We start from the raw sequence: 13643 nt of genomic DNA, 5'->3' as shown, positions 1-13643 counted from the left end.
CACTCACACTCACACTCACACTCACACTCGCACTCGCACTCACACTCACACTCACACTCACTCACACTCACACTCACACTCACACTCAAATACCACAACTTCCTGTTTTCTGAAGAACACTCTTTTTCTTTCTCTCACAGCACATCCTAAGCGTTGTTCCCAGCACGGGCGTTAAACTGGTCCCTGAATCTCCGCCTGCCACCCCTGTGGTCTCCAACAACGACGTCCTGGCCAATCGGACTCTGCTGGAGAGCCTGTGCCTGAAGATCATGGTGAGGTTCACTCTGGTCAGCACAAGTGTAGAATGGAAAATGAGTGTGCACTCTGCATGTGTGTCATTAGTGTGACTCCATCCAGGGCCTGCTGTATTCTGATAATGTACAGACATAAAAATATGACTCACCCCAGTTCAACACATCTGCACCAATTTCCTTGACTTGGAGGTGGTTGTGGGAAGGAAATTATTGCAGTTTCTGCGGTCACCTCTGTAAGCCCCAGCACTGACATGACCAATAGCTTTCATGGCAGTTATGACTCCAGACACACATACACATGTACACACCCGGAGAAATGGAGAACTTGGTTCATATTTTCTGTATTTTTTGGAACGAGGTCTGGAAGCCCCACCACGGACATGCCCAACTGCTTGGACTCCAGACACACATACTAACACACACACACACACACATACACACACACACACACACACACACACAAACACAAACATCTACACCTACATCTTATTGGGGTTGTACTAAAGTTGGACCTGTGTGTGTGTGTGTGTCGCTGTGTGTGTGTGTGTGTCTGTGTCTGTGTCTATGTCTGTGTCTGTGTCTGTGTGTGTGTGTGTGTGTGTGTGGCCTTCATGTGTGGTCTGGCAGGATGAGTATAATAACCCAGCGGGTGAAGGCTGTAATGGACAGGTGTCCGTCTCACTGAAGAGCCAATCAGACTGCAGCAAAAAAGACCTCCCTCTGTTTGAAGGCAAAACCTCCACTGCGTCTTTCCCCCTGAGGGATGGGGAGGCCCACATTAAGGTAGATATGGGGTGTGTGTGTGTATGGAGACCAACAGCCTATTATTGTTATTATGTCAAGTGTAAAATTGTTATGTCAGTGTATTATTATTAAGGCAGTGTATACTCCGTTTCTTTTTCGGTATGGTTCCTTTTCCACATATTTCTGTTCCTCTTTTGAAGGACCTGGCTCTGGCAGAGAACAGCCCTGGCTGTGACGGAACCGAGTACATTTTAATCTTCCAGGCAGACATTCTGGAGCTGACACCCTTTGAGCTGCCCTTCAGATTTTACAACGGTCAGTCCTTTTCACACCCTACCCTTAAGTCCTCCTACATACAGGCCTGCACACACCAAATTGCCTCCTCCGTTATAAACACCAGCAGAGTAATTTTCCATTTTCTGAACCACAAGAGACTCTGCCCGGTTGGAGGACTTCAAAAGTCATGCTTAATACTGTGTGATGCGTGAAGTGATGAGTCTTGTTGATGTGGTGACTGTAGATGTGGAGAACCAGAGGCAGATGTCAGCTCTGACCAAGAAGAAGGATCGCCTATCACTCTCCGTTGAGGTTTACCACAGTCTGTTTGACACCAACAACCAGCTCATCACTGAGCTAAAGGGTACATCATATTCTCCCTTCTAGTTTTGCCTTGCCATCCTCTTCAAACGGAGATCTTTTTTTTCTTACTGCTTGAATTATTCTTTTCTTAGGTCAGCTTCAAGTTGCTGAAGGCAAAGAAAGGCAGCTTAAATCTGAGATCCAAAAAACTGGCATGGGCAGCGCGCTTAGCACTGTAGGTGGACACCACACACACACACACACACACACACACACACACACACACACACACACACACACACACACACACAAACTTTGGGGAATTAGTTTCCAACCACTTCTCTCTTTCTAGGGGTCTGCAGTTGATGCTCTGATCCGTCAGAAGGAAGCAGAGATGGTGAGCATTAAGAGCAAGCCTCGCCGGTCATGCAGCATCCCCGACCCCTTCAGAACAAGCCCTGATGTCCTGGGAAAGGTGTGTGTGTGTGTCTATGGCTGTGGCTGTGGCTGTGGCTGTGTGAGATCTTTCCCTGCCGTAGGTGTCCATTGGTGATTTATTAGAAGACAGATGTGTGAGAATTGATGACTGCAAACCTACAATGAAATCAGTTTGACTGATGACAAGGACACTTCTGCCCTTTTATTGGTCCGTTTTCCCTCTCATTCTCTCCTCTCTGTCATCCATGCCTTCACTCTCTAATGACAGGCTGTTTTAAGTGGTGGGCTGGAGCTGGACCTGAGCAGGTGTCAGCCTTAGCTCTGTGACGTACCGAGCCCCCTAGACTAAAGCGTGTCTCTTCTGAGGATGGAACCGGTCATTTTTAAAAGTGAACCCAGTCTTTAGTATTTTATGTTGTAACCTGTGACCCTCTTCTCAGGTAGCTCACCTGGCCAAGGTGGAGGAGGACGACGCTGCCAAGGTCATCTCCTGGCACCTCCTGGGTGACATGGACTGTGTGGTCACCGTGACGACGGCAGCGGCGCGTAAGATCTATGGTGACACCCAGGGCCGACAGCAGGTCATGCCTCTGGAGACGGTATTCTGGAGAAGTTCTGTTAGGTACACAAACACAAACTCTTGGACACACACTTTTAACTGGTAAAGGGTATGGAAGTCGACCGGAGGTTTGTAGTTTTCAGTGTTTTAACACTTCCTGGTTTCAATGAAAAAATCTTTCCAAAATTGGATAAACCAAGGCGTGAGCGAAACAACGCCAGTAGAAAAACCTAAGCAAACGGTTTGGTGAGTTAAAATGCAGTTATCAGTCGGCCTTTTGTAACAAACTGTTGTCTTAAGCATAAAAAGGACGGCGTACATCCTGTCACTTGCCTCAGGAAGGATGTATGGAGTCTCTCAAGCACTTATTTAAGTACCACAGGTTAAAAAAAAAACTGTGACTTGCACAAATGTTAATCTGCTGCATCCAAATGCCAACGGTCACTCCCACACCCTGTTGTTTGCATGCTTGCTTTGTGATATACACATAAATATTTCCAAGTGATTTATTCAAGCATTGTGATCTAATGTTTTTTTAAGCTGCTGGAAGCACAAAAACATTTGTCTTTTCATTAATTCTGAATCCCATGTGCTGTTGGAATCCATTTGATTGTTTGCAGATGTGATTTTGTCACTTTTTGGCTTTGTTGTCCCCCAGGCCTTTGCCCCACATCAGAAATGGCATGAATACTTTCTCTCCGGTGGGAAAGCCTGTTTTCGCCCGAGACTTGCTCATCTTTCCGCAGTATGCAGACAAATGCCAGATGGGTAAATATGAGTAAATGCCAGTGTTCTAAAAATGCTAAGAGCAAAAGATTTATGTACTTGGTATCAATAATAATGTGAAATCACTGCATGATACCCATCACACCCTTTCAAAGGTTTAAGTGTTTAACACTAATACTAACTTACTAACTGTTTATATACAGCAGGCCTCATACATGTTATAAGCAGCACTGTATGATATCTAACTGTGTCACTCATAACTTCGGTGTCGGCCACACAACAATGGAAACTTTGTTTTTCCTTGGTGTCCACATGACAATATTGAGAGTTCATCCGCGTCCACATGGAAACAGTAAAAACGTTGTTGCTGTCTAGGCCGTTTTAAAATCACATTTCTTGCATAACCTATGCGGCAATATTTAAAATTAAAGCAATGACTTCAAGACTAGAAATCATATTTATTTTTCAACACCAGCAAAACATGCTTCGAGGCAAAAAGAATTTCTCCAATGAAATAAACCTGCCCTGGTTAAAGTTGCTAGCATTTAGCATCACTTTATATCAACAAACCCATACAGGTTTTCGGCCAAAATCGAGGACTTTGCCACTGCGGATGTGGTGAAGGCTTTGGAGGGTGAAGCTCAACCTTCACGGAGAACGATATGTGATTGGGATGAAGTTGGGGCCGTGTCATCACCGTTTTCACACAGCGATGTTAAGGTTGCTTAAGCCTCCACTCTGAAACACGCTTTTAAAAGTGTACGTTTTCAGGCCCGGAAAACGCCATTGCTGTGTGGACAAAATGCGACAAAACTTAGTTTCCGCAATATTCATACAGACGCCATGTACAAAACAATTGACCCTGCATGGAAGTGATCTCACCAGGAATCTGTTGCGTGTGTGTGTGTGTGTGTGTGTGTGTGTGTGTGTGTGTGTGTGTGTGTGTGTGTGTGTGTGTGTGTGTGTGTGTGTGTGTGTGTGTGTGTGTGTGTGTGTGTGCAGCTGTTTGTGTGGTTGTTAGGTTCATGGGCGTGTATGTGTTGGACTCGCTCTGTTTCTGAGTCATATACCCCCCCCCCCCTCTTTTTCCTCTTGCTCTGCTCTGCTCTGCTCTGATCCGTGTTGTTCTGTAAGCACTTCCAGATGGGGACCCCCAGTGAGTGAGTGAGTGAGGGGCTTGGGGCGGGGGGGGGGGGGGTTTGGGCACAGGATGGGGGTTGGTGATTTGGGGGCCTGCCTAACGAAGGAGGTCCCAGCTACTGCATCCAAATCTGGCCAGTGTCCAGCCATTCACAGCACTAACAAGCAGCTTTAACTGCTCATATTCATGCATGCAAACCTGACACACACATACATCAAAGGTGCGCTGCTTCCTCCAGAGGGCCAGTAGTCCCTCCCTGGGCTGCTGTTGGACAGTTTCTCATTATGAGCTCACTCAAACACACCACTGTCACCATTGAGCATGACAGTTGTGACTGGCCCTGCATTTATCTGACTCTTGCCAAATGTGTGTGTCTGTGTCTGTGTTTGTGTGTGTGTTTGTCTATGTTCCCCTACTGTGATTCTAGTGTTTGGAAGCCTGTTGGGGGACACTATTCTTATTGATGACCTTGACTCTGCCAACCATTATAGGAAGGGGGTGAGTGTGTGATTGCGTGTGAGTGAGTGAGTGAGTGTGTGTTCGAAAAGGCTGGGTGTGAGAGTGTGACATTCCATGGCTGGTGCGCCAGTAATAGATCTCAGGTTTTCAGTCCTGCGTTAATGGCCTGATAGATTCTGTGATGTCTCAAAATAATAGCTTTAGGGACTTATATGTTGTTGCTAAATCTTTTACTATAAAAGAACCAAAAGGAATGGTACAAGCCATGGTCTAAGTGCTTTTTTGCTATAAAAGCTATTAAAACTGCACTGTGAAGGCAACTTGGCAAAAACATATTTTACTGTGTAAGGAAATTGGAAGACACACTCTTGAATTGGAATTGGAACTAGTTTGTACTGAGTGGTCTTCATCATACCTAGTTGGCCCTGTTTTTGTTTGGATCCCTGTTTAGGTCCTAATAGAATTTCTGCTGAATTGAAGCCACATGAACTACCGTGGACAAATGAACCTTTACTTAATGTAGAATTTAAATAGAGATAGCAGTAGGACCATGATGTCTGTGTTCCACCTCCGCTGTGATTTCTCTCCTGCTGAAGCTTTGCTGGCTCTTTGACTGACAGGTGGTGCAGAGCAAAATCCAGTGCCCCACACTGTTGACGCGTCAAGGCGACCGTATCCGTAGCAACGGCAAGTTTGGCGGTCTACAGAACAAAGCTCCTCCCATTGAGAAGCTGAGGGGCCATGTGTTTGGAGCGCCCCTCCCCAAAGAGTACTACACGGCCAGTAATCACGTGGGTGAGTGTCCGTGTGAGTGGACGCTTGTGTTGGGAGTCAGACTCGGCCAGAGTAGCTCAATGCCTTGTCCCAGCGTTCCTGTGTTGGTGCAAAAGCAGACTACACCATGAGCTGTGTCCATTAGCATGTCATGGAGAAACTGATACGTATCTGTCATTTGTGTGTACAGAGATGCTGCAGCAGTATCGCGCCGCTCTGGACAAGAGCCAAGAGGTGCAGGCGGATTACGATGCCCACGTAGAGTACCTGCAGAGCCCAGAGATGCAGCAGAAGGAGCAGGAGCTCAAGGAGCAGACCAGGCAGCTCCAGGACATTGAACAGGAACTGGGTGAGCTCTCACATGCTCTGAACTCTGTGTTCGTCTGATCTGTCTGTAGATCTGTGCACCTCTCTGTGTCTGTCGGTCTATTTTGGGCAGGAAAGGTAGCAGTGGTGGTGGAATCTCTTGAGGCCCCACATAACATCCTTATCATGATAACATACCATTATGCTGATATTAAAGAGTTCAATTGATCTATAACAGATTTACATTTAGTAGAGTCAATCAATAAATAAATGATAAGTGATCATTGATACCTCTGCCCAAGTCTTTTTCTTGAAACATGCCCAGGTTCTTTTCTTGGTTCTTGGTTCTCCACGTATAGCATATGTATGTTTATATGTCTATGGCGATTATAGCTTTACTATCTAGATTCTAAGTAACTTGGTTCTCCACGTAGATCATAAACCATTGAATATTAGTGCTGTCAGTTTAACGCGTTATTAACAGCGTTAATGCAAACCCATTTTAACGCCGTCAATTTTTTTATCGCGCGATTAACGCGTTTAAAAAAAAAAATAGATTAACGTTCTTTTTGCCCTCCCAAACTGTGCAGTACAGGGGTCTTCAACGTTTTTTAGGCCAGGGACCCCCAAACTGATGGCGAGATGAGCAGGGACCCCCTACTATATAAATTGCATAACATTTTGTTTATAATATACTGGGCCTAGTGGCATATAAACATAGCCACCCTGTTATTGTGCATTCAATAGTAAGCTACATTGAATTTTACCTTACATTTTTGAACAATGAATTTAATTTAACATATTTTAACATTGAATTTAATTTAACAACATGAAGGGTACAGGGTGGCCGTGCCACTGCCATTTATAGACATACATCTTGCATACAACTCTGAGTTAACAATTAATAACAACTTATTAAAATAATTCACAGATACCGTAAATCCTCAAATTGTGGCCGGGGCTTGTATTTACACCAGTCTTTATTTGGGGCAGGCTTGTGTTAGGGGCAGGCCTTTATTTCTTACTTATCTTCTGTTATAGAATTGTATTATTTAAATAATGGGCATAATAATTGCAGTAGGCATATACACTGTGTGCACAATTATTAGGCAAGTGAGTATTTTGACCATATCATAATTTTTATGCAAATTTTCCAACTCCAAGCTGTATAAACTTGAATGCTTATTGGATGTAAGCATATCAGGTGTTATGTATCTGTGAAATGAGGGAGGGTGTGGCCTAAGGAGATCAACACCCTATATCAAGGTGTGCATAATTATTAGGCAGTTTCTTTTCCTAAGGCAAAATGGGCCAAAAAAGAGATTTAACTGACTCTGAAAAGACAAACATTGTATAAAGTCTTTCAGAGGGATGCAGCACTCTTGAAATTATTAAGATATTGGCGCGTGAACACAGAACCGTCAAAGGTTTTGTTGCAAATAGTCGACAGGGTCACAAGAAAAGTGTTGAGAAAAAAAGACGCAAATTAACTGCCAAAGATTTGAGAAGAATCCAATGTAAAGCTACCAGGAACCCATTATCATCCAGTGCTGTCATATTCCAGACTTGCAACCTACCTGGAGTGCCCAGAAGTACAAGATGTTCAGTGCTCAGAGACATGGCCAAGGTAAGGGAGGCTTAAACCCGACCACCACTGAACAAGACACATAAGTTAAGACGTCAAGACTGGGCCAAGAACTATCTGAAGACAGATTTTTCAAAGGTGATATGGACTGATGAGATGAGAGTGTCTCTTGACGGACCAGATGGCTGGGCCCGTGGCTGGATCAGTAACGGGCAGAGTTCCACTTCGACTCAGATGCCAGCAAGTTGGAGGTGGGGTACTGGTATGGGCTGGTATTATTAAAGATGAGCTAATTGGACCGTTTTGGGTTGAAATTAGTGAAATGGACTCAAAATCAACTCTCAAACCTACTGCAAGTTTTAAGAAGACACTTTCCTCAAGCAGTGGTACAGGAAAAAGTCTGCATCTTTCAAAAAGACCATGATTTTTATGCAGGACAATGCTCCAGCGCATGCATCGAAGTACTCCACTGCGTGGCTAGCCAGTAAAGGCCTTAAAGATGAAAGAATAATACATGGCCCCCTTCCTCACCTGACCCAAACCCTATTGAGAACTTGTGGAGCCTTCTTAAACAGGAGATTTACAGTGCAGGAAAACAGTACACCACTCTGAACAGTGTCTGGGAGGCTGTGGTTGCTGCTGCACAAAACGTTGATCGTCAACAGATCAAGAAACTGACAGACTCCATGAATGGAAGGCTTGTTACTGTTATTGAAAAGAAGGGTGACTTTATTGGTCAATTATTTTTATTTTTTTAAATGTCAGAAATGTTTATTTGTATATTTTGAGCTGTTTGTGTATTATTCTTACTTAAACAGATGAAAATAGACAAGTGAGATGGGAAATTTGTCGTTTTTCATTTAGTTGCATAATAATTATGCACACTCATAGTTGCCCAATAATTGTGCAGACATAGATATTCTCCTAAGAAAACCAAAACCTCATTTTTACTTTCTTAAATATTCAGGTTTGAGGTTATTGACATTTTGTATTGACCGAGAGCACTGTAGTTGTTCAATAATAAAATTAATCCTCAAAAATACAACTTGCCTAATAATTGTGCACACAGTGTATATTTCAATGCATATGCGTTCAACACTGCCTGCACATCGCGTAGCACTGTATGTGCGGTGTCAACGTAAAAATAAACATCGGAGTTATGGTCTCCACTGTCAGTCACGGAGGAAAAGATTTCCACAGCCTTGATTTTAATAATTTTTCTAGACACTCTATTATGCTTATCGCGGACTGAAAAAAATGTATTCAACGAGCTGGTTTGATATCCAGTCTAACTTTCTTTCTACCTCCACCTGCTAGTCGTAGCCTATCGCATTCGTCTCGGGTCAATGTCAAATTTCTTTGCTGCTTTTTCTCCTGAATGTTCTTCAGCAATCAGCATACACCATCTCTTTGAATTTAATATCAAAGTTACGTTAGTCTACTACTGCTTTATGATCCCTTCTGGAAAAAGTAACCTAGCCAACTAAAACGTTACAGATAAACAACAGTAGGCTATACGATACATGCATTTAGGCTAAACCATAACAAATTGCCAGACGCGCCTTCATGAACAATAACAAATTCGCCTAGTAGTCCTACGTGGGGAAATTTCTTTTTTTTATTGCAAACAGCCCATGAAATTAGCCAACAATATTATATAATATAATAGTAAACATGAGGAGAACATGTATTTGTGAAATGCATTCGATTAAATTGTGATGTCCACTTTGAGCCGACAGACTGATGCTGGTAGGCTACAGTAATATAGGCTACTTTATTTTACCCCCGGCTTGTATTTGGGGCCCGGCCTTTATTTGTCCGTATGGACCACGACCCCGGCTACTATCTGGAGCCCGGCTTCTAATTGAATCCCGGTCTTTATTTGAGGATTTACGGTATATGTTTTTATTTCATCATACATAAAGAAGGGACAGTTTATCCTCAAGCATCTGTCGATGGCACACATCCTCCCACATTGGTGATGTATCTTCTTTTCAATAACTCCTGACTGACACGATCCAACAGATGACGGAGGAGGAGTCTGGCGCAGGTTGTGTTGACAACAGAGACGTTATAGTGAGACTGACAGGTCAACAAACCAATCACACCGCTAGCAAGTTGTTAAACTTGTAGGTAGTAGCATGCTAACATTTAGATTTTTTTTTTAATCTAAGCAAAAAAATGTCAAACTAACAACTTATAGGTACAAACAAGACCAGCTACGGAGTTTGGTCCGCCATCTTTTATTTCTGATCTTCGGCCTCTTTAGACTTGAGCATAAATGCGATCTGATTGGCTAGTGCCTGTGCTGTCATATTTGCAAGGAAGGTGCTGTGAGTGAACCGGTGCCCAGCTTGAGAGAGCTCCTGTGGGTAGCTGAATGTGTGCATTGGACAGAAAGATAACTTCTTCTCGATCAATGTATACGTTCGCTACAATATTTTAGATTTATGTTAATGTGAATTTAAAGGTAATAAATACAATTCTGTTAAATTTGTGGGAAAAAAATTGGTTGCATTTTTATCAACCAAAGATTTCGCAACCCCCCTGCAGTACCCCCTGTTGAAGACCTAGTAGGATAACATTACGTTTAGTGAATGGTGAGCGCGATACGGCGAAATGGATGATTAACAGCTTCTGAATAGAACGTTTACCTTTAAAAGTTGTGTTGTGAAAAAGAAGCGAGCTTCACTGTTGTCTGAAAATGTCAACAGGCAGCTGGCTGAAAGCACAGAAAGTAGGCTGAACTTTTATTGGTAACCTATGTGTAATGGCCAACTTCTTAATTTTCTTATTTTTATATGTGGCCATATAAGAAAAAAAAAATTCTCATCATTATTGCGTTAACATATGAACAAATACTTGATTTATCTTCTGAAAGTACATTAAAGAACCACTGAAAGCCACATAAGCACTGGACTAAATGCCACTACATGCACTTTGTCTTAATCTTGCTATTTAAAGATTCAATGGAAATGTTCAGTACAAAGTAGGTCTATACTGGCCACTATTGCTTAGGCCAATAGCATATTGAGGCAGTATTGTTTCTGCAACTAAGTGTTCATAAGGGTCAATAAATAAATGATGATGCTTTATAGCCTATGTATGCGGACACATTTAGCCACCTCCGAAGTGTCCTCTTTTTTACAAACTCAAATCTGGTCACCCTATGACGTATAATATACTGTGATGTATACAGTAACCGTGATATAAAATTTTAAATACCGTGATAGAATATTTTGGCCATATCGCCCACCCCTAATGGAAAGGACCCGCCCCACAAGCATACAGGTGCATCTCAATAAATTAGAATATCATCAAAAAGTTGATTTATTTCAGTAATTCTATTCACAAAGTCATATTTTATATAGGTTCATTACACACAGACTGATATATTTCAAGTGATTATTTCTTTTAAATTTGATGATTACAACTGACAGCTAATGAAAACCCAAAATTTAGTATCTCAGAAAATTTGAATTACTGAAGACCAATAGAAAAAAGAATTTTTAACAAAGAAATGTTGGACTACTGAAAAGTATGAACATGTACAGCACTCATTACTTGGTCGGGGCTCCTTTTGCATGAATTGCTGCAGCAATGCGGCGTGGCATGAAGGCAATCAGTCTGTGGCACTGCTGAGGTGTTATGGAAGACCAGGTTGCTCTGATAGTGGCCTTCAGCTGTTATGCGTTGTTGGGTCTGTTGTCTCGCATCTTCCTTTTCACAATACCCTATAGAATCTATGGGTTTTAGGTCAGGCGAGTTTGCTTGCCAATCAAGCACAGGGATACCATGGTCCTTAAACCAGCTACTGGTACCTCTGGAAGTGTATGCAGGTGCCAAGTCCTGATGGAAAATGAAATCCGCATCTCCATAGGATGGTCAGCAGAGGGAAGCATGAAGTGCTCTAAAACTTCCTGGTAGACGGCTGTGCTGACCTTGGACCTGAGAAAACACAATGGACTAACACCAGCAAATGACATGGCACCCCAAACCATCACTCACTGTGGAAACTTTACACTGGACCTCAAGCAACTTGGATCCTGTGCCTCTCCTCTCTTCCTCCAGACTCTGGGACCTTGATTTCCAAATGAAATGCAAAATGTACTTTCATCTGAAAAAAGAACTTTGGACCACTGAGCAACAGTGCAGTCCTTTTTGTCCATAGCCCAGGTGAGACGCCTCTGACGACGTTGTCTCGGTTCAAGAGTGGCTTGACACAGGAATGCGACAGTTGAAGCCCATGTTCTGGATACGTCTGTGTGTTTAGGCTCTTGAAGCACTGACTCCAGCTGCATTCCCCTCCTTGTGAATCTCCCTTGAATGGGCTTTGTTTCACAATCCTCTCAAAGATGTGGTTATCCCTGTTGCTTGTGCACCTTTTTCTACCACATTTTTTCCTTCCATTGAACTTCCCATTAATGTGCTTGGATACAGCACTCTTTAAACAGCCAGCTTCTTTAGCAATGACCTTTTGTGTCTTACCCTCCTTGTGCAGGGTGTCAATGATCGTCTTCTGGACAACTGTCAAGTCAGCAGTCTTCCCCATGATTGTGTAGCCTACTGAACTAGACTGAGAGACCATTTAAAGGCTCAGGAAGCCTTTGCCGGTGTTTTGAGTTAATTAGATGATTAGAGTGTGGCACCATGAGTCTTCAATATTGAACTTTTTCACAATATTCTAATTTTCTGAGATACTGAATTTTGGGTTTTCATTAGCTGTCAGTTACAATAATCAAAATTAAAAGAAATAAACACTTGAAATAGATCAGTCTGTGTGTAAACAATATGAGTATATATATATGAGTTTCACTTTTTGAATAGAATTACTGAAATAAATCAACTTTTTGATGATATTCTAATTTATTGAGATGCACCTGTATACACACAATTGAGACATTGCAGTCGGTGTGTAGTTTTGAACTTCTTTTTCTTTTAATGAGAATGTATATATGTAAAGCGTCTTTTCCCTCTGTCTATACAGCAAGCACTCCTGCCCGTGCCCCACTGGGTTCTGCTGTGAAACGGGCCCATTTTGAACAAGGGGAAAGCTCGAGGACCCCGTCCAAACGAGCCCGTCTCAAGCCCTGCAGACTGCTTGGTAAGAACGACAGATGACAAACCCGCTGAACTCAGAACAACACCCACGGTGTGTCAAAGAGGTTATGATTGGTTGCCCTATGTAAAGAGTCTTTGAGTATTTAGAAAAGCGCTATATAAAAATAAAGTATTATTATTATTATGATATCCATTAATGCGTTGGCTAACTGCTTGTATGTTTTGTACAATTCCTTCTCCCGACAGATTGATAAGGATATTCTGCTTTTGGATGTTCAGAAGAATGAGGAGTGTTAATAAGCCTCACTTACGCACAATTCCTTTTTTTACTGGCTTTATGTGTTTACATTAATTTTTATTATCCTGTTCATTTTATGGTATTTAAATGTTTAATTTTATGAAGTATTTGTTTCTATAGTACTTTCTAAGAAAGAGCTTGACCTTGATTTACTTAATACTGCTGAACTGATTTGTGGATTCACAGAAAAGAGAAATATGTTATTGTAATATTATTGAATAGAACATGCTCCCGAAATGTCTGAACTGGAGTCTGTTTCTGTGATGAACAGTAATAAAGAAGAGCATTTGCATCTTTTCAACATGTGTCTTGTCATATGGTTTGTCATACACTGTTCAGTGACCAACCACTGAAGCATGCCTAATTGCAAAGCAGTTTCAGGGGACCATCCAGTTGTCACCCCTGCCCTTACAGTCATTTTCACTGTGCCAAAAAGCAGCTTAATTGGATCATTAACCTGCCACCTTCTGTGTGCTTTGCTGTCAGCATAATCACAATTTGGGAAGACAGGCATATAAGGACGCTTGCCATACAGAGTGAATCATAGACATATATGACGACTGTTTTCTTCTCTCTGTTCAGTGTTTGCTCATTACAGGTGTAAGATTTAGTCTCTGCTCATGTGGAGAGAGCATTAATCAACATTATCAAACATCTGTGCAGGGTGGAACAAAATTTGGCCATGATTATTTTCGTCTGCAAGCACCTTTTTTGTGCGT

The 13643-nt window shown here is 42.3% G+C and overlaps 1 protein-coding gene across 1 annotated transcript in view; it reads left to right on the top strand.

Annotated features, from left to right (window-relative positions):
• The window catches only part of smchd1 (structural maintenance of chromosomes flexible hinge domain containing 1), a gene marked incomplete at its 5' end in the record, with an annotated part of 31351 nt that extends 18270 nt beyond the window's left edge, over positions 1–13081 (top strand). The window contains 13 exons of the mRNA XM_080854988.1: positions 141–272; positions 882–1037; positions 1199–1313; positions 1519–1638; positions 1730–1812; positions 1930–2052; positions 2456–2637; positions 3233–3342; positions 4869–4939; positions 5521–5695; positions 5865–6023; positions 12553–12669; positions 12873–13081. Coding sequence (XP_080711114.1) covers positions 141–272; positions 882–1037; positions 1199–1313; positions 1519–1638; positions 1730–1812; positions 1930–2052; positions 2456–2637; positions 3233–3342; positions 4869–4939; positions 5521–5695; positions 5865–6023; positions 12553–12669; positions 12873–12877 — 1548 coding nt within the window. The 3' untranslated portion in view covers positions 12878–13081. The remainder of the gene's footprint in view (positions 1–140; positions 273–881; positions 1038–1198; positions 1314–1518; positions 1639–1729; positions 1813–1929; positions 2053–2455; positions 2638–3232; positions 3343–4868; positions 4940–5520; positions 5696–5864; positions 6024–12552; positions 12670–12872) is intronic.
• Positions 13082–13643: the final 562 nt, after the last annotated feature.

Source organism: Sprattus sprattus, assembly GCF_963457725.1.
Source record: "Sprattus sprattus genome assembly, chromosome: 17".
Classification (NCBI taxonomy): domain Eukaryota; kingdom Metazoa; phylum Chordata; class Actinopteri; order Clupeiformes; family Clupeidae; genus Sprattus; species Sprattus sprattus.
The sequence above is the reverse complement of the archived record's forward strand: the minus strand, read 5'-3'. Positions and strand labels throughout refer to the sequence as shown.